At 43.6% G+C, this 21,815-nt stretch overlaps 1 protein-coding gene across 2 annotated transcripts in view; it reads left to right on the plus strand.

The window, feature by feature from the left end:
* LOC135525622 (uncharacterized) overlaps positions 1-13,342 on the plus strand; it is a 64,431-nt gene extending 51,089 nt beyond the window's left edge. Inside the window, exons 3-13 of one of the 2 annotated variants that reach the window (XM_064953351.1) lie at positions 631-726; positions 902-985; positions 1,539-1,631; positions 1,766-1,959; positions 2,260-2,453; positions 2,736-2,815; positions 3,418-5,976; positions 6,756-6,958; positions 7,444-7,567; positions 7,679-7,737; positions 10,629-13,342. In XM_064953351.1, the coding sequence (XP_064809423.1) occupies positions 631-726; positions 902-985; positions 1,539-1,631; positions 1,766-1,959; positions 2,260-2,453; positions 2,736-2,815; positions 3,418-5,976; positions 6,756-6,958; positions 7,444-7,567; positions 7,679-7,737; positions 10,629-10,770 (3,828 nt within the window). In that variant the 3' untranslated portion in view covers positions 10,771-13,342. The remainder of the gene's footprint in view (positions 1-630; positions 727-901; positions 986-1,538; positions 1,632-1,765; positions 1,960-2,259; positions 2,454-2,735; positions 2,816-3,417; positions 5,977-6,755; positions 6,959-7,443; positions 7,568-7,678; positions 7,738-10,628) is intronic. The other variant, XM_064953352.1, reaches the window with a different exon arrangement.
* Positions 13,343-21,815: the final 8,473 nt, after the last annotated feature.

The following is a 21,815-nucleotide window of genomic DNA, read 5'->3' on the forward strand; positions in this document are numbered from 1 at the left end:
ATCAGACATCAGTCATCAGACATCAGTCATCAGTCATCAGTCATCAGACATCAGTCATCAAACATCAGTCATCAGACATCAGTCATCAGTCATCATACATCAGACATCAGACATCATACATCATATATCAGACATCAGACATCATACATCAGACATCAGTCATCAGACATCAGTCATCATACATCAGACATCAGTCATCAGTCATCATACATCAGACATCAGTCATCAGTCATCATACATCAGACATCAGTCATCAGTCATCAGACATCAAACATCAGTCATCAGACATCATACATCATACATCAGACATCAGACATCAGACATCAGTCATCAGTCATCAGACATCAGACATCAGTCATCAGTCATCAGACATCAGTCATCAGTCATCAGACATCAGTCATCAGTCATCAGACATCAAACATCATACATCAGTCATCAGTCATCAGACATCAAACATCATACATTATACATCAGACATCAGTCATCAGTCATCAGACATCAAACATCATACATTATACATCAGACAAACTCACTTTAGCTGTTGAGCATCATCAAAGGAAGACTGAAAAGTGTTGACATTTTTACATCATGGAGGCTGTTGAAAGATGAACTCTCCTCTCCTCTCCTCAGTGCACTCCCCCGATGGAGGTGAATGACCTGTTCAGAGATATCCAGGATGGAAGGATACTCATGGCCCTGCTGGAGGAACTGTCTGGATGCAAGCTGGTGAGATTTCCCTTTTAAACAATATTACACCATCCACAGTGTATTCAGATGTTAGTGGTGGTTTGTTGATTCATGTGTATGCATTCCAAATTGCACCCTATTACCTATGGGCACTTATCCGTAGCTAACTAACAACACACCTGTTGATCATTGTATGGTTGATGTCCTCCACCAGCTTCATGGATGGAAGCAGTCCTCACATCGTATCTTCAGACTGAACAACATCGCTAAGGTCCTTACCTTCCTGGAGGAGAGAAATGTGAGTATCACAGCCAATAACCTATGAATATCACAGCCAATCACCTATGAATATCGCAGCCAATCACCTATGAATATCACAGCCAATCACCTATGAATATCACAGCCAATCAGCTATGAATATCACAAGACAATTTTTGAAATCTTGCTTAAAGCACTAGCCAGTCTCACCAGAATTTCGTAGGGATTTTTTGTGATATTTTGTGGATAATAATGCTTGATATTGCTGCGGCAATTCTGACATTTTGCATGGCAATATGAAATGGTTTTGTCCAATTTCTCGCGAAAATGCGCTGACGAGTAAAAAGGTTTAGACGGTGATGGGTTAATTTTATACGATAATATTGTGATGATTTTACTGTTTTATGCAGAAACAGTGCGGTGATAGGTCTTATTTGTAGGCCCTCTCATAATATGCAGGAATTGTTGATTTTCCCCAAAAATGTGCAATCGCAAAATTGCGAAATCCCGAAAGGACTGACTAGCATACCACAACTGTCTAAACCTCCTGTTGATTGGTTGGATTGTTTACCTGGGTGTGTTTACCTGCACAGGTGAAGCTGGTCAGTATTGATGCTGCAGATGTTGCCGATGGCAACTCTTCCATCGTTCTTGGACTCATCTGGAATATCATCCTGTTTTTCCAGGTAAACTCTCTCTCTCTCTTTCCTTCTCTTTCTCTTGCTCTTCTTACCTCTGTCTTTCCACTGCTCTCTCTCTCGCCCTCTCTAGAAGATATTCAAATCATGAAATAAGGGCCTCCTCCTCCTCTGTCTCTCAGATCAAGGAGCTGACAGGGAACATTAAGAGTCAGTTCCCCTCGTCCTCTAGCCTCTCCTCGCTCCCCACCAGCTCAGACTCCGACACCTCCCACTCCAGCACGCCCTCCTTCGAGAGACCGCGCTCCATCGCCATGAGGGATCATGGGAAGCCCATCAAGACACTCCTGCAGTGGGTCCAGAGACGAACCCGGAAGTGAGTGGTGATTGGACAGCAATCATATATCAAATTCATAAGAGATGATCTCACTAATTGGATAGTTTATTTGATTAGCCTGAAAATCCAGTACAGGCAACAGTAAATACAGTAATATACATACACACAAGTTTGAAAGTTTGATTGCAATGCAGTTTTTCCAGACATTGTGTTTAAGTGTTGTCAGTTGTTGCTGACTTGCTAGAGTCCTGTCTGTCTGTCTGTCTGTCTGTCTGTCTTTCTGTCTGTCTGTCTGTCTGTCTGTCTGTCTGTCTGTCTGTCTGTCTGTCTGTCTGTCAGGTACGGTGTGGCGGTGCAGGACTTTGGGAAGAGCTGGACCAGTGGGCTGGCCTTCCTGGCTGTCATTAAGTCTATAGACCCCAGCCTGGTGGACATGAGGAGAGCTCTGCTGAGGACAGCCAGGGAGAACCTAGAGGAGGCCTTCAGGACAGCCCACTACAGCCTGGGCATACCCAGACTACTGGATCCAGAGGGTAAACTATTCAATTCCAACTAAGTTAAATTAAATAAGACTTTATTCATTCCCACAAGGGGCAAATATACTAGCCTGGTCTCAGATCAGTTTGTGCTGTACAGCCAACTCCTATGGCTGTTGTCATGCCAAACTGTTTGACATGACAGTGGTCATAGATATCAGTTGACAAGACAGTACAAGCAGATCTGGATCCGGGCTACAATTATGCTGGACAAGCAGTGTACATTTTCCACTAGTCTGTTGTCCTTCTGTTATAATTCTCACTTTAATATTTGCATAGACGTGACCATCAACCCACCAGACGAGCAGTCCATCATGACCTATGTGTCCCAGTTCCTCGAGCACTTTCCTGGGATGGAGGTGAGAGAGGCTGAATAGAGTGCATAGGGGTCTGGCCAAAAGTAGTGCACCATATCGGGATATGTAGTATGAACAAACCATAGGTGACTCTCTCTCTCTCTCTCTCTCTCTCTCTCTCTCTCTCTCTCTCTCTCTCTCTCTCTCTCTCTCTCTCTCTCTCTCTCTCTTTCTCGCTCTCTGTCTCTATCTCTCTCTCACTCTCTCTCTCTCTCCCTCTCTTTCTCGCTCTCTGTCTCTATCTCTCTCTCTCCCTCACTCTCTCTCTCTCTCTCTCTCTCTCTCTCTGTCTCTCTCACACTCTCTCTCTCTCTCTCTGTCTCTCTCACTCTCTGTCTCTCTCTCTTTCTCTCTCTCTCTCTCTCTCTCTCTCTCTCTCTCTCTCTCTCTCTCTCTCTCTCTCTCTCCCTCTCTTTCTCGCTCTCTGTCTCTATCTCTCTCTCTCTCACTCTCTCTCTCTCTCTCTCTGTCTCTCTCACACTCTCTCTCTCTCTCTCTCTGTCTCTCTCACTCTCTGTCTCTCTCTCTTTCTCTCTCTCTCTCTCTCTCTCTCTCTCTCTCTCTCTCTCTCTCTCTCTCTCTCTCTCTCTCTCTCTCTCTCTCAGCCCCAGGAAAATGCATCTGATGTGATACAGAGGAGTGTGTCGTCGGGCAGACTCAGCTGTCGTGTCAACGACTCCTCCCACGACCTGAGGACCGGCGTCCACCGGAGCCGGGACAGAGAGAGGCCCTACATGGTCCGGAGAGACTGGGTCCAGCCTCCGCCCAAAATCTTAATCTCCTCCGTCTCTGAGGATCTCAAGTCTCTCACTTCCCCGGTCGTAGTGGAGCGCTCCTGGGTCAACGAGGGCTCGTCGGTTGGGTCCACCCCCAGCCCTGTCTTCACTGTCTCCACCTCCAGCTCCCCGCAGCCCTCCTTCGTCGACTCGGTCATCAGCTCTTTGTCTTGCGACTCACCAATCAGTGACTCTGTCATCGGTTCACCAGACTCCTGCTGGGAGGGCCATCCAAACGAGGCAGTGACTCCAGACAGGTTCGTGGAGAGCCGTAGCGATGGGTCGCTATGCGACAGCGGGCTATCCTGGGACATGAGCATCCCTCCCTCTACCCCCCACGGGGTCACGCCTGACCTGGAGGAACCGTTGCCCTCGGTTATGGGGCTGACAGGGAAAACCCAGGATGGGGAGATGTTTGTTGACGAGGCAAACTACTCTCTAAACTCGTTGGTGAGCACACAGGACAGATCCAGAACACGCCCAAAGAAAGAGGAGGACGGGGGGGAGAGAGAGGAGGACGGGGGGGACAAAGAGGAGGACGGGGGAGAGAGAGAGGAGGAGGAGTATAACTACATTCTGGACCTGAGTGAGGACAAGGCAGCCAAGCAGGAGCCTGATCAAAGAGAAGGAATTAACAAGTACAGGTCAAGTACAGGTCAGAGTAACAGCGTTAACAAGGAGCAGGGGTGGCCATCTTTAGAGCTCTCTGACGAGCCTCAGGAAACTGACTCTGACCAGAAGGGGGAGAGTGTGTGTGAGGGTGAGAGTGTGTGTGAGGGTGAGAGTGTGTGTGAGGGTGAGAGAGGAGGAGCTGTGTGTTCTCCACAAGATGAGAAAATCAGCCAATCAAAGCAGAGCTCTGACATCACACATCAGGAGACCCCCGACCTGCATGAAGAGCCCAATCAACGGGACACTGTCCCGGAGACAACAGACAGGACATCAGAATGTGCCAAGAAGGAAACGGCAGAACCATCTAGAGATTCCAGGAAGGCTGGAAACCCTGAGGAAGAGTTAGCTAAGGAACGTTCTGATAAAGCAGAGGGTCAAAGTGATGTGACTGACAGAGTGGAGACGGAACACAGACAGACTACTTCTCTGTCAGAGAGGGACAGCGACGGGGAGCGGTCCCTGGAGGGGTCAGAGGAAAGGCACAAGCAGGTCACACAAGAGTCTGAAACACAAGAGAAGATAACAGATGTTCAGAATAGCCACGTAGAGTCACAGGAGAACACTACGACACGGGTTGATGATGTCACAGAGTCAACGCATCCACAACCGTATATGGAAATGGACCAGAGTCGGACCATACTGGGGGGAACCTCAGAACAATGTCTGGACCCGGTGGAGCAGAGCCATACTGGGACAACTCCTGCCTGCACAGATGGTGGGCAGAGTTCCACCCTCCTAACAGAGGCCGGTAAGGAAGGGATCCTGAGCCCAGAGATAGAAGCGGAGGCTGGGGATGAAGACATGTGTGGGCACCCTGGAGGTTGCATGGTTGAGAGGACTGGAAAGTGTGAGAGAGCCTCTTGTGTTGGAGATGCTGACGTGAATGTCGTAGCTACTGAGGAGAAGAGAGTCGCAGAAAAGGAACATGACTGGGTGGATGGGTCTGGGACCACAGACAACACAGAGACCGTAGTGGAGGTCCCCCATCAGTGCACGCCAGTTTCCATTATACCCCTTGACATGGTGTACTACCCCCACTATGACGTCCCCATCTCCCAGGTGATCGAGGCTTTTGTGGAGCCTAACCCTGGAGCGGTCCTCACTGGGCTGGTTCCTCAGTCTCCTCTCTTTGACACAAACACCCAGAGCCAGGCTGTACTGCATAGCCAGGAGGAGAGAGACCTAGAGAAGGACACAGGGGATCATACTGATGGCGGTCATAGTGAGACAGAGGCCTCTGCTGTTGAAGAGACAGGGGACAAAATGGCCGACACAGAACAGAGTGAAACCAAGCCTGTGAATATGACCTATACAGACACTGAGAGGAGAAGTGCTTTGGAGTCTGAAAGTGAACCAATGGACTTGTTCTATACAGACAGTGATGCTGGCGAGAGTTCTAGATCTGCCCTTGAGGAGCCAATGACAGTGAGCGACACTCTGGAGCCAATGGATCTGTTCTACCCAGATACAGATGATTGTGGCCCTGTAGAGGAAACAGAGAATGACGTGGAGACCTCGCCGTGGTCCTCCTCCTTCAGCAAGTCAGTAGAGACCTGGCCCTCAACCTTCAGTGTGGCAGCTCTAAAACCAGCACCGTCCTCAGAACCAGAGCCACTGCCAGAGACACACACACAAATACACACAGACTCACACACACACAACACGCTGTATCAAGAGGAACTCTGCGAGGTGTCAACCACACAGGAGCAGGATAAGGTAATCCAGTTTTTATGGAAGGCAAGGACAGATCTGTGTGTGTGTGTGTGTGTGTGTGTGTGTGTGTGTGTGTGTGTGTGTGTGTGTGTGTGTGTGTGTGTGTGTGTGTGTGTGTGTGTGTGTGTGTGTGTGTGTGTGTGTGTGTGTGTGTGCGTGCGTGCGTCTTTGTGCAGTGACCTGACCTTGTGTATGTACATGGTGATCCAAGCAATACCAGACCACATCAAAACGCTGTGACATTTCTCACATACACAGTAGGTCAGGTCACTGTCTGTCTCAGATTCCATATATGGTGAACTACTTCCATCTGAGACGCAGAGAGATTATGACGTATGGGGCCAGGGTCAAAAGTAGTCCACTATAGAGGGAACTGGATGCTATTTGGGATGCATACCTGTGTCTACACTTATTATTGTTATTACCATGTCATCTAGTTTTTCTGGGAGTTTGATAATGTATGTGGTGTTTGTTGCTGTGTGTTCTGACCCAGATGTCAACCACCATGAATGATTGATAGGCCAGAGGAGCAGAGGAAGATAGATGGTGTATTTAGAGAGCACTGCTCCGTGGTATACCTTCTGAATCTAGATCACACCATCTGCATACCAAGCTCATATATGTATCAGTCATTTTGTACGCTTGGGCCAGTGAATCAATCATTAGAACGTGATCAATGAGTTAACGACTTATAGAGTAGTTAGGTGTTAGAGAATTAGTGATATGTTTATGCTACTCTCCTCTACAAGTCTCCTTTATCCCAACACCATCCACATTACCAGGAGATTGAGGTGAGAGGGGGCTCTGGTGGATCAGACCCCCAGGAACGGTGCTCCATGCTGGGTGAGCAGACGGCGGGAGACGGTGCTGTGGTGGAGGTGGAGACCCACCGTGGGCCTGCTGAGAGCAGTGATCTCACCATGACTGACAAGGAGAGGCCTGGCTCTGCTGCTGCTGCTGCCAGAGAAAGCAACGAGACCGTGAGGTAGGAGCGTCAGACCGTCAGAAGAGCCTTCGTCCCAAACGGCACCCTACTCCCTCTTATAGTGTACTACTTTTGACCAAGGCTCTGCACAAAACTAGTGCACTATGATAAAAATACAGTAGGTTTCATTTGGGGCACAGCCTGAGAAACTCAACAAAATTACAGCAGTGAAGGACATGACTGTTAGAGCAAATTGCCTTAAAAGTACTCTGGCTGATCATAGAAGTAGAGGCTCCAAGCAATTCAAGCAATGACTGATTCTGAAATGTTTTATAATTACACTCAAGGGTCTTTTTCCTCTTGGCTTTAATGAGGGAAATGTACTGTATGTTACTTACTGCATGTCGTTGCGCAAACAATAGCTGTAGAAACATGATGTTGTCTTTGTTCTGAATGAGAGCGTTCATACATTTTTAATCTAGCAGAAACATAAACATAGAATAAACTCTCTGTCACTCTCTCTCGCTCGCTCTCTTTCTGAACAGAAGGAACGCTGACAGTGATGGAACCCTAGATGATCAGTGTTCTATGTGTTTTACTCCTCTCCACAAGAGGAAGAACAATGGCTCCAAGGAGGTTTGTGGCAAAACATCTCAGATATTTTGTAAGGTAATAGCATTGTTACCTGTATAATTATTTTACCATTCGATGAGTTACCTGTTATTTTATCATCGTTACTCATGTGTTATGGAATGTAATACTCAACCCTCTGTCCCATAGAACGACAATCAGAAAAGTTTGGCATCCAGCCGAACTCACTGTACCAAGTCTGACACCAGGTATGAATAAGTCAGTAGGTCTCTAGCCCTGAAGGGCTGGGTGGTGCATGGCAGTTACAGGCTCTTCACTGCAAAACAGCGGTTTGTTGCACGAACCGTTGCCCTCTTCCTCTTTTGTCACTGGGTGGGGTGTGGCTCGTCATCTCGTTGTTGCCATGACAACCCTATTGTGTGAGTGTTGAGGCATCACAGGAGTCTGAGGGCGGTTTCAAATATAGTCCTCTTTAAAATAACTGATCTCAGTCCTCTTTAAAGTGAACTCTGGGGTAAAAAAAGTGAGAGAACTCAGTTCTCTTTGTATTCACACTGCCCCTGAGGACTCAACTCTTTTGCTAGTTCACTTCACCTATTTTGTGACCCGAGTCCTCTTTGCAATCACATTGCTATGTATAGAAAGGAAACAAGATCTTTTCCCAACATTCACTCTGTGCACTCTGGATTTTTACCATGTGCAGGACAAGCCATTCCATCAGAATGTGTTATCAGACAGCTAGATATACACTATATATACACAATTATGTGGACACCCCTTCAAATGAGTGAATTTGGCTATTTCAGCCACACCAGCTGCCCCAGTCAACTGTAAGGGCTGTTATTTTGACGTGGAAACGTCTAAGAGCAACAACGGCTCAGCCGCAAAGTGTAAAGCCACACAAGCTCACAGAACGGGACTTCCGAGGACTGAAGAGTATAAAAATCGTCTTTTTAAGAGCTAGAATAGATGTTGTGGTTCTCACCAGATATATTGTCTTCTCACACTATTCAAACCCAAATAAAATAAACAGCTTCTGAAGTGCTCTCAGCCTGTAGATCACTTATTGCAAACAAATAATCTGAACTAAAAACTCCACACATATTTAGGAATTTCAGTGCATCCTTGACAATCGCTAATCAATATTTAAAAAAAAACAGCACACATTTTATTCTGCACATCATCTTTTCTGTTTTGTGGCACCAATGGAAATGGTGTTGCAGTAGTCTAGTGTCAGGGTTTATGACAGGGGAAACGGTGTTGCAGAAGTCTAGTGTGAGGGTTTATGACAGTTGTCCAGTGTGAGGGTTTATGACAGGGGAAACGGTGTTGCAGTTGTCCAGTGTGAGGGTTTATGACAGGGGAAACGGTGTTTCAGTAGTCTAGTGTGAGGGTTTATGGCAGGGGAAACGGTGTTGCAGAAGTCTAGTGTGAGGGTTTATGACAGTTGTCCAGTGTGAGGGTTTATGACAGGGGAAACGGTGTTGCAGTTGTCCAGTGTGAGGGTTTATGACAGGGGAAACGGTGTTGCAGAAGTCTAGTGTGAGGGTTTATGACAGTTGTCCAGTGTGAGGGTTTATGACAGGGGAAACAGTGTTGCAGTTGTCCAGTGTGAGGGTTTATGACAGGGGAAACGGTGTTTCAGTAGTCTAGTGTGAGGGTTTATGACAGGGGAAACGGTGTTTCAGTAGTCTAGTGTGAGGGTTTATGACAGGGGAAACGGTGTTGCAGTTGTCTAGTGTGAGGGTTTATGACAGGGGAAACAGTGTTTCAGTAGTCTAGTGTGAGGGTTTATGGCAGGGGAAACGGTGTTGCAGAAGTCTAGTGTAAGGGTTTATGTCAGTTGTCCAGTGTGAGGGTTTATGACAGGGGAAACGGTGTTGCAGTTGTCTAGTGTGAGGGTTTATGACAGGGGAAACGGTGTTGCAGTTGTCCAGTGTGAGGGTTTATGACAGGGGAAACAGTGTTTCAGTAGTCTAGTGTGAGGGTTTATGACAGGGGAAACAGTGTTTCAGTAGTCTAGTGTGAGAGTTTATGACACGGGAAACGGTGTTGCAGTTGTCTAGTGTGAGGGTTTATGCCAGGGGAAACGGTGTTGCATTTGTCTAGTGTGAGAGTTTATGACAGGGGAAACGGTGTTGCAGTTGTCTAGTGTGAGAGTTTATGACAGGGGAAACGGTGTTGCAGTTGTCTAGTGTGTGGTGCAGGAATATTAACAAGGGAACCTGGGGAACTTTGTGTTCACACTGCCCTAACACTCCTTTGGAGTGTTCACACTGCCCTAACACTCCTTTGGAGTGTTCACACTGCCCTAACACTCCTTTGGAGTGTTCACACTGCCCTAACACTCCTTTGGAGTGGTCACACTGCACAAAAAAAGGTGTGAAACACTGTGATATTCGACTGATATCATCCCTCCTGTTTTAATAGTGTGAAACGTTTAAATCATGAAATAATCTACAGCCCTCTGGGGAGGGAGATGCCAGACAGATTAGCCTGCGTCCCAAATGGCACCCTATTCCTTTTGTAGTGCTCTACTTTTGACCAAGGCCCATAGGGCTCAGCATAGGGAACAGGGTTCCATTTAAGATTCAGCTAGAGAGGTATCTGGTATCTGGTGCTCAGGAACAAAGGTGTTATGTTAGTAGTTATTAGGAGGAGCCAGGAGTTTTTCCTTTAAATGTGACCTGATTATAGAAACCACCTGGTCCTAGTTATAGCTATGTAGTTTATAACTAGGGCCCATAGTTTGTCCTAGTAATATCAAAACATCCGGACAAATGTATATTGTTAATATCAGACAGCTGGGTAACATGAGCAACACTTCAAGGAAAATGTTACGGACAGCTGTTCTACGGGCTGGATAAATGAAATCCATCATGGGCTTTTGTTTTGGTATCATTAAAGAAGCCGAGCAGCTTTTTATATTCTAAACCCTTTTTTATTTAACCTCTGACCCCTTTTACTACCATGAATAGTAGCTCTGCTGTTGATGTTGACATAAAGAGATAAACTCTCAAGTCTTAGTTCTGTTGACCTTCTGCTAAACCCTGTTCTGTGTGTGTGTGTGTGTGTGTGTGTGTGTGTGTGTGTGTGTGTGTGTGTGTGTGTGTGTGTGTGCGCGTGTGTGTGTGTGTAGCTGGAAGAAGATACAGATTCCAACGTCATTGACAGAGTACTACGTTCTCCTGCTGCTGTGGCTGGTCCTCTACTGTCTGTTGGTGCTGCCACAGATCCACTACAGAGATCTGCCACGCCTTCTGCTCAACCTGGGCAAATGAACACACACACACACAGACAGATACACACGTCATGTACATGTCACACACACGACACATACACAAGCACGTACACACACATTCTCACAGGCATGCATACACACACTCACTCATTCTCACAGGCATGCACACACACACACACTTTGCTCTCTTCTCCAGTCAACATTGTCCCTCATTAATATCGGCCCCTTACCCTTTTCCTTTCAACACATTTCATATCGACAGCAAATTAAGCCTTTTTTTAAATTCCAGAATCATTTAAAGGTTTTTAAAGATTCTGCTCTTTGGCTTTTAATGTGGCTTGAACTGATATTTTTACATTGTAAAGACAAAGCTATAACTCTGTATGTTTCTCTGAGTTTATTGATGTACAAAGAGAGAAGTCTTGTAAGAGTCTGTAGGTGTAGAGAACACATTATTTTAAATGTTTTGTTTTCTGCAAAGAGTTTGAATACAGTTTATGAAGCTTTGCAGTGGGCCCATTTATGTAAATGTTGTGGAAAAACACGTTTCAGATTAATCCCTTTCTGTCATTTTAGAATTTACACACCGTTTGATAAGAAAAAGTAAGAAAATGTGTGGTATTTCACAGACGCACAAATATCACAACCAAGACATGCTAACCTCTTACCATTACAATAGCAAGGTAGATTAGCATTTTCTATCACACCTCCAAGACATGCTAACCTCTCACCATTACAATAGCAAGGTAGATTAGCATTTTCTATCATTCCTCCAAGACATGCTAACCTCTCACCATTACGATAGCAAGGTAGGTTAGCATTTTCTATCATACCTCCAAGACATGCTAACCTCTCAACATTACAATAGCAAGGTAGGTTAGCATTTTCTATCATTCCTCCAAGACATGCTAACCTCTCACCATTACAATAGCAAGGTAGGTTAGCATTTTCTATCATACCTCCAAGACATGCTAACCTCTCACCATTACAATAGCAAGGTAGGTTAGCATTTTCTATCATACCTCCAAGACATGCTAACCTCTCACCATTACAATAGCAAGGTAGATTAGCATTTTCTATCATTCCTCCAAGACATGCTAACCTCTCACCATTACAATACCAAGGTAGGTTAGCATTTTCTATCATTCCTCCAAGACATGCTAACCTCCCACCATTACAATAGCAAGGTAGGTTAGCATTTTCTGGGGGGGGGGGGTATGATATTTGTGCGTCTGTAACTTTCTCACTCATCATTATTCACAATTAATTCAGGACTATCTGTAATCATGGTAGCATCCACATTAATGTAGAAGTGTACTCCAAATGACACAACACATTATTTACCATCTATTTCTGTTGGGTGCAAAGTAATCTGAAACAAAACCAAAACAAACAGAAAATGCTTGATGTAATCACTGTGTGCTAGGAATATGGGACCAAATACTAAACTTTTGACTACTTTAATACACGTATAAGTAAATTTGTCCCAATACTTTTGGTCCCCTAAAATGGGGGTACTATGTAAAAAAAAAAAAAGTGCTGTAATTTCTAAACGGTTCACCCAGTATGGATAAAAATGCTCAAATTAAAGCGGACAGTCTGCACCTTAACCTCATAGTCATTGTATAATTTCAAATCCAAAGTGCTGGACTGCAGAGCCAAAACAACAACAAAAAATGTCACTGTCCCAATACTTTTGGAGCTCACTGTATTTACACATTTGAGATAAAGCACACATTTCATTGGGCGATGAACCTCTAGAAGGTACTACTTGTCTTACAAGAATCTCTCAGTGGATTCTGCAGAGGCTTGAGAGGGTGTCAGTTGTGAGGCTTGGAGGGTGTCAGTTGTGAGGCTTGGAGGGTGTCAGTTGAGAGGCTTGGAGGGTGTCAGTTGAGAGGCTTGGAGGGTGTCAGTTGAGAGGCTTGGAGGGTGTCAGTTGTGAGGCGTGGGGTGTGTCAGTTGTGAGGTGGGGGGTGTGTCAGTTGTGAGGTGGGGAGTGTGCCAGTTGTGAGGCGGGGAGTGTGTCAGTTGTGAAGTGGGGAGTGTGCCAGTTGTGAGGCGTGGAGTGTGTCAGTTGTGAGGTGAGGAGTGTGCCAGTTGTGAGGCGGGGAGTGTGTCAGTTGTGAGGCGGGGAGTGTGTCAGTTGTGAGGCGGGGAGTGTGCCAGTTGTGAGGCTGGGAGTGTGCCAGTTGTGAGGCGGGGAGTGTGTCAGTTGTGAGGCGGGGAGTGTGTCAGTTGAACTTTTTGAAACACAGTGTGTGAATTGCCAAAGATACAGTGTTTGGAATGCTGAATATAAAATAGTCAACTCACCACTATAAGTTAACACACAGAGGAACTAGTTAAGAAGTGACAATAGTGGTTTACTAATAATATGTTGGTCTTATATTTTAAGGATTTTAAGAATGCTGAAGCATATCAATCTTTGTCATGTCTAAGGATACGTTGGAAGTACAGTATATTAAGGAATTTTTTAAGTTTAATGATTAATTCCGTTAAATAGTTATGTTTGTATGCCTGTGGGTTGTTTATTAAACTGCTGTGATTGATTCAGCTGTGCTTGAGCTTGTAAAAGTCATTTTAATAAAAAGAGAATGGTTTATGATGAATTGTTTCTTGAGAAATGTTTTTTAGCAATCTCTGTAATTAAGTAATGTACCATGATAAACATTTTATTTAAATCTGCTTTTGTTTTTCAGCCACCTGAATCCTTAAAATATTTCCTCCAACGAGTACAGAATTCCTATGAAATAAGATTGCATTTGTCACATGCACCGAATACAACAGGTGTAGACTATACCATGCAATGCTTATTTACGATCCCTTTCCCAACAATACAGTTAAAAAGTACAAAAAAATGTGCTAAATAAAAAAAGGAAATAGTAACACAATAAAATAATAATAACGAGACTATAAACAAGGACTACCGGTACCGATTCAATATGCAGGGACACGAGGTAATTATGCACATGTAGGTAAGGGTAAAAGTGACAAGGCAATCAGGATAGATAATAAACAGAGTAGCAGCAATGTATGCAAAGAGTGAAAGTGTGTGTATGTGTGAGTGTGTGTGCGGTGTCAATATGTGTGAGTGTGTGTGCGGTGTCCGTGTGTGTGTGTGTGCATGCGTGCGTGCGTTGGTGTCAGTGTAGTTGTGTGAGTGTGTAGGAACACTTTCACCAACAGAAGGGTGAATTTATAACGTGTGTGTAGGCTATGTGTAAAAGCCACATGATACATAGACGTCCTGTACAAAAGGGCATTTTAACAGCCTTATATGTGCATTTTGATTAAATAGGTTGCCTATACAGACATTGCATGTCTTAGTGAGATCTAGATGGGATGTGTGGAGGTCTGCATGATCAAGGGACACAATACATACTTCCTTGTGAATGAAGTGACCTGGGAAGGCCTCAGAGAGGGCGTCGTACTTTTGTATCGGAACCCAGTGTGCTCAAAAACGTCTGTCAAGTGCAATAAAGGACGTCTTGCTCTTTTGTCTGTTGTGTGATTTATTTGATCAAGACGTTTTTAATGCGTAACGCATGAGTAGAAGTCACAGCTCACAGCATTTCATTGTAGCTTATGGCGTGCTGTCAGATAAGTCCTTTTTGTAATTCAATATAATCAGAGTAAATCTAGGATGAGGTGTCAATAATATTCGGTTCATGGAAATGTAATAACATAAATTGCCATCGGTTGCAAGAAATGATCTGGGTCCGTGTGTATCACGTCTCATAGTGGGACTGCTGATTTATGATCACTTTAGCCTTTTAGGTGACAATGAATAGGATTACATGGACAGGGGTGAACTGATCCCAGATCAGTACTCCTACTCAGATGCTTAATACATACGGCCCCTGGCCTCAGTAACCTTGTGTATTCTGCCATCTAGAGGACAGCATAATCAGATGACTTGACACGAACAGAATGCATTTCCCTAAGCCTACATTTTTGGTGTACATGTACAGTGAGGTCCAAAAGTAATTTCACAGTGACACATTTGTTGTTGTTTTGGCTTATATAGTCCGTTCATTTTAGGGAACCAGAAGTATTTGGACAATTTCACTTATATGTGTACTAAAGTAGTCAAAAGTTTAGTGTTTGGTCCTATATATATATCCTTGCTTCAGGTCCTGATCTACAGGCAGTTAGATTTGGGTATGTCATTTTAGGCGAAAGTCGGGAAAAAAAGCTTCCGGTTTAAATGTTTTGTATATTCAGTGTATTTCTGAATATTTCTACATTAATGTGGATGCTACCATGATTACGGATAATCCTGAAAGAATCGTGAGTGAGAAAGTTAGATGCACAAAGAATCATACCTGCAAGACATGCTAACCTCTCACCATTACTAATAACATGGGAGGTTAGCGGGGGTTTTTGAGGCAGGGAGGGGGTATGATAGTTTAGTACAGAACCAAATCAACAAAACATTAGTTAATGTATAAATACTTTACTTTTGGACCTCACTGACACTTGTTTGCTGATTACATCTTTTTGTATTGCATATTGAGGCATCAGAAAGGTAGACAGGACAGGAGTGACAAATGTGGTATTTTATTAGGATCCCCATTAGCTGTTATGAAAGCCACAGCTACTCTTCCTGGGGTCCACACAATAGTCTTTAAATTATGCTTTACTGAAATAAGAATAATGCAAGGAATTCAATGTCTCTGATGACAGACTAACACATTGTGTCCAGTGGATGGTGGCATAGTCAAAATGAACTCTCTCAAACTAAACAGATGAATTATTGTCAATCCACAGTCACAAGAGAAAAAAACAGGGTGGTCTACTGGTCACAAGCTTAGTGAAAGGGGGACATATTTTCTAAATTATAAAGTATATTAGAATAATCAAAGTTTCAATCAAATGCTTTGTCCATTTTTGTCTAAGTCGTATTGTTGACAACCTTCCATTATCGGCAACACCTGTAACGGTTTTCTTCCGCTGAAAGAGAGGAGGACCAAAATGCAGCGTGGTTAGTGTTCAACATCTTTAATATAGATGATAACCGAGAACACTACAAAATAAAAAAACAAATGTGAAAACCAAACTAGTCCTATATTGTGCAATGATACAAAGACAGAAGACAATCACCCACAAAATACCCAAAGAACATGGCTGCCTAAATATGGTTCCCAATCAGAGACAACGACAGACAGCTGCCTCTAATTGAGAACCAATCTAGGCAACCATAGACATACAAAACTACCTAGAAAGGAAACAGCCCCATAAACATACAAAACCCGTAGACCAGGCCAAACACATAAATCCCCCATGTCACACCCTGAGCTAACCAAAATAATACAGAAAACAAAGATAACTAAGGCCAGGGCGTGACAACACCACAGGAATTAGCAATGGTAGGCTATCTTTGAAGTTGTCAATATGCAACAAGTTGAATAGTTTTTAGTAATGAACACCTTACCAGTTGGTGCCGGTTTCATTTCCAATTTTTTCAGACATGTAATTGTATTTTTATGGTTTATAACCTTGCCTTTATTTAACTGTTTGGAATAGAAATGGGATTGACACCAATTCTGAGGAGGAAAGTTTTTCACATGAGAGGGCAGATGGAACGACCTGCGATTCCACACTGGTTGTACCCTCTAGCAATGAGGAGATAACAAAACAGACTTCAATTACAACACAATGAAGCTACCCGATAATCAGCTGAATAGTATTTGCTTGTCACTGATTTTACTTCATGGAATTTCTTGTAAAAAAATAAAACACAAATTTAACATAACGTTTCCATCATGCTATACCTGTCTCTGATACTAATGTCATGACAAAAAACTTCACCCGTACAACGTGACAAAACTTGTATATAATTTGCATTAAATGTTTTATGACATTTTGGTGACTGACCTGTTCTTCACAATCCAGTGGTCCATGTTGCGTCTGCCATACCCAACACCCAAAGGCACACACAGTGTATGACCACATAGTGGATGTGTCAATCTTCAATTCCCTCTCATCTTTAAAGCTAGAGCAAATGAAGGGGATGGAGTCTTGGAAGGTTACCCTTATAAGATATATAAAGGGAGTATTGTGAGTCTGTGAAGATGAGATGAAGAAAATATGTGTTCTTCTAACCAAGTTCTTCATGTTTGTCACATATCTGTGTGTACGCCAGTCTCATGATGATGTGACTTTGGCAGTCGCGTTCCACTCAGAGGGGGATCTCCTCAAAGCCGCGCTGATTCTCAGCCACAACAGGCAGCATGGCATTGTACTCTCTGTGTGTCTAAATGTGTGGGAGAGAAAACAAAGTACTATCAAATAATAACTATGAAATTATCCAATCACACATTTTTTCAATGCTTTTTTTTGCAGGAGCCTGTTTGTAATATAGCCTACAATTATGTAATAAATTCAAATAAGTCCCACTCTATATTGGGGCACTGATACATGTAATATCTGAGAATTTACATGGTAATCAATGCAGTACTTACAGTGTAACAACCAAGGTACATACAGTACCAGTCAAAAGTTTGGACACACCTACTCATTCAAGGGTTTTTCTTTATTTTTACTATTTTCTAATAATGAAGACATCAAAACTATGAAATCATGCAGTAACCAAAAAAGTCTTCAAAGTAGCCACCCTTTGCCTTGATGACAGCTTTGCACGCTCTTGGCATTCTCTCAACCAGCTTCACCTGGAATGCTTCCCCAACAGTCTTGAAGGAGATCCCAAAAATGCTTAGCACTTTTTGGATGCTTTTCCTTAATTCTGAGGTCCAACTCATTCCAAACCATCTCAATTGGGTTGAGGTCAGGTGATTGTGGAGGCCAGGTCATCTGATGCAGCACTCCATCACTCTCCTTCTTGGTCAAATAGCCCTTACACAGCCTGGAGGTGTGTTTGACCATTATCCTGTTGAAAAACAAATGATAGTCCCACTAAGTGCAAATCAGATTGGATTTTAGTATCACTGCAAAATGCTGTGGTAGCCAAGTGTGCCTTGAATTCTAACTAAATCACAGACAATGTCACCAGCAAGGCCCCCCCACACCATCACACGTCCTCCTCCATGCTTCACGGTGGGAACCACACATGTGGAGATCATCCGTTCACCCACTCTGCATCTCACAAAGACGCGGCAGTTGGAACTAAAAATCTCATCAGACCAATGGACAGATTTTCACTGGTCTAATGTCAATTTGTTGTGTTTCTTGGCCCAAGCAACTCTTTTCTTCTTATTGGTGTACTTTAGTAGTGTTATTTTGCAGCAATTTGACCATGAGGGCCGGATTCACGCAGTCTCCTCTGAACAGTTGATGTTGAGATGTGAGATGTGTTATTTGATGTTACGTTCCCAAATTTCTGTGATGTTTTGGGTTTGTATGTGTGTATTTCAGGAAATGGCTTCTTGGATTCTAAACAGCCGATTGGTCGGTCCCAATGCAGATTGGAGCTTTGACCCCACCCTCTCGTCAGGGGCTACAGCTGTCTGCAATTACCTACTCCTTCTGCAGCTTGAAAAGCCAGTGTTCCTTTGTTAGGAGAGAGCTTCTTTGTGTGTTGTAAAGTATTTTGTAGCTGGTCCTGCAGAGGTATGTTTATTTCAGAAGGACTGTTTTTGATTATTGAAATTGTTCACTTTATGTTAGTAGTTATTCTGTTTTTGTTCCCAGGGGGGAAGGCACCTTGAGTGTTTAGGCAAGATACCTGTAGTATGTATTCTGTCTATGCACACTAGGTTAGACCTGGGCGGTTCACCCCCTGTACTTTGGTTGGCGCACCAGGTAGTAAGAATGGGTAAGTAGTACTCTGAAGCATTTATTTGTACTGAAATTAGTTACCAACCTCAAATTGATCCTCTGCAGAGGTAACTCTGGGTCTTCCTTTCTTGTGGAGCACCTCATGAGAGCCAGTTACATCATAACACTTGGTTTCTGTGACTGCACTTGAAGAAACTTTCAAAGTTCTTAATTTTCTGAATTGACTGACCTTCATGTCTTAAGTTAATGGACTGCCATTTTCTCTTTCCTTATTTGAGTGTTTCTTGCAATATTATGGACTTGGTCTTTTACCAAATAGGGCTATTTTCTCTACCACCCCTACCTTGTCATAACTGATTGGCTCAAACGGATAATTTGTGGCTCACCTGACAAGGCACACCTGTTAATTGAAATGCATTCCAGGTGACTACCTCATGAAGCTGGTTGAGAGCATGTCAAGGTAAAAAGTGGGAATTTTGAAGAATCTCAAATATTGATTTGTGGTACACTTACTACATGATTCCATATGTGATTTTATAGCTTTGTCTTCAATATTGTACAATAAAGAAACCCTGGAATGAGTAGCTGTTAACTTAACTGGTACTGTAAATGGTATCCTATTTCCTACGTAGTGCCCTACTTTTGACTAAGGCTCCGGTCAACCGTAGAGTACAACAAAGGAAATAAGTTGCCATAACCATGGTTACAGGACGTACCATGTCTTCAAGATGGATTATTCTCAGGGTGTAGGTGTGCTTGACCCTGCTTTCCTCCAGGTTGTGTTGGTCGACGGAACTCATGTCGTACTCCCAGACCATCCTGCTGCGGCTCTCTCTCTCTACTGGACCATAAAGTATGAACTGTACTACTAGGTTATGTCCCAAATGGCACCATATTCCCCATTTAGTGCACAATGTTTGACCAGAACTCATAGGATTCTACTCAAAAGTAATGCCTTATATAGGTGTCACATTTACATTACATTACATTTAAGTCATTTAGCAGACGCTCTTATCCAGAGCGACTTACAAATTGGTGAATTCACCTTCTGACATCCAGTGGAACAGCCACTTTACAATAGTGCATCTAAATCATTAAGGGGGGGGTGAGAAGGATTACTTATCCTATCCTAGGTATTCCTTGAAGAGGTGGGGTTTCAGGTGTCTCCGGAAGGTGGTGATTGACTCCGCTGTCCTGGCGTCGTGAGGGCGTTTGTTCCACCATTGGGGGGCCAGAGCAGCGAACAGTTTTGACTGGGCTGAGCGGGAACTGTACTTCCTCAATGGTAGGGAGGCGAGCAGGCCAGAGGTGGATGAACGCAGTGCCCTTGCTTGGGTGTAGGGCCTGATCAGAGCCTGGAGGTACTGCGGTGCCGTTCCCCTCACAGCTCCGTAGGCAAGCACCATGGTCTTGTCACGTCTACTGCCTGGTGCTCGACATCACATTTATTTCTATAGCCCTTCGTACATCAGCTGATATCTCAAAGTGCTGTACAGAAACCCAGCCTAAAACCCCAAACAGCAAGCAATGCAGGTGTAGAAGCACAGTTGCTAGGACAAACTCCCTAGAAAGGCCAAAACCTAGAGAGGAACCAGGCTATGAGGGGTGGTCAGTCTTCCTCTGGCTGTGCTGGGTGGAGATTATTATAACTTTTTTCTTATCAGGACATGTAAGGGTCAGAGTTACCTTGGCATACTGTTTGCCATGTTGGGTTTTCCAGTCCTCCCAGACACCATTCGTCTCAGAACTCACTGGTTTGTTCAGAGCTCGATTAGGGGCCATCGGCAACAGTCACCTTTAACATGCAGTGTGCATACAGATACATAAACAGCAGTGGAGGCTTTTGAGGGGAGGACAGCTTATAATGGCTGGAGCGACTGGAATTGCAAATGCATGGAAACCGTATGTTTGATATATTTGATACCATTCTGCTCCACCCATTATCACAAGCCCGTCTTCCCCAATAAGATGTCACCTGCCTCCTGTGATACACAGTAAATGGCAAAATAACAATGAGCATATTAATCAGGTAAGATCAGTTACTAAATGGTAATTATTGTGAGTTAGTTTCAATAAGACAGTCGCAGTATGCAGAGTAATGGGACAAGACCAGATTTATCAATCACACCACTCAATGAAAATGTATTAAATGTGCATTGGAACTTCTGCTTTTGAGAGGTGGACCACACAGGAGGCTGTGGTTGTACTCAGGATACCTACAATCAGTGGTGCAACTTTCACTTTGGGTGGGTGGGAGGACACCCCACATTCTGAAATGAGATGTTTGTCAGTTTTATACTTGGAATGTGATGCAAAACGAGGCAATGGTGTGGTTTAGGATCATGTGGACACATCCGAGCGGCAGGTAGGCTGTTTGGAGTGTTTGTCCGGAAAAAAATAATACTTCTAATACCAACGTTGCACTCCTGTCTCCAATCAACAACTTAACACAACACAGACTTGATAACTGTGAATGCACACTGCTATTGGTGTGGGACTATGGAGACAGCAGGTGCTCTGTCCTGTCTCTCCATCTCCTGGCTGGAAAATTAACCAGTGAAAACAGGTAGATGTGTGGTGCATTATCCAGAGCGAAACCTATTAATTAAAATGGACTAATCAGCTCATATTGTACAACCACATGGCTACCATAAATAATATAATTCATTTAATAGATGCACATTTACCCTGTTACACTACCTATTTCAGGGACTGGCATATAAAAAAACATGCAAAAACAAGTTTGGATTTATGTGATACTCAGTTGATGGATATAATATTTAAATTGTTTAAGAAATAACAAGCCAGTTCCTCTTCAGGCCTTGATGGTCACACATCTCATCTTGTCAAACCACTGATACAGTTATAATGTTATTAGTGCTATTTCTATTGCTATTTTTTATTACTATTTTCATGATTTTTTTATTTCACTTAGTCCTGAATGATTTTCACTGTACCCTGCAATCCTGTATATGTGACTATTAAACACTGAATCTCCAAATGTCCCTAGGTGGAACACTGCTGTTGCCCTTTTGCTTAAAAACATTTGTTTCAAGCAGCCTACAAAGTTGTGAAAACAAAATAACACGAATAAAGTTGGACAGCTCTTACAGTTTCAGTCAATGTTATAGCTATTTTCCCTGTTTCTTTGTTATGCACAAATCAGAATTTGACATTTACTTACTTTAACATGAGGGGCCAATGTTGGGAGTGGGGGTTCGTTTTATTTGCGTAGTTACTTTTTGGTTTTGAGGGGATTTGTATTCTCGACCACCACTCGCATGTCATCCAGGTTATGAAAAATACATTTTTTTACGTAGCTAGCTACTTTACGCAAAAGTGTTG

This window comes from Oncorhynchus masou, chromosome 32 (genome assembly GCF_036934945.1).
Source record: "Oncorhynchus masou masou isolate Uvic2021 chromosome 32, UVic_Omas_1.1, whole genome shotgun sequence".
In the NCBI taxonomy this organism is placed as follows: Eukaryota; Metazoa; Chordata; class Actinopteri; order Salmoniformes; family Salmonidae; genus Oncorhynchus; species Oncorhynchus masou.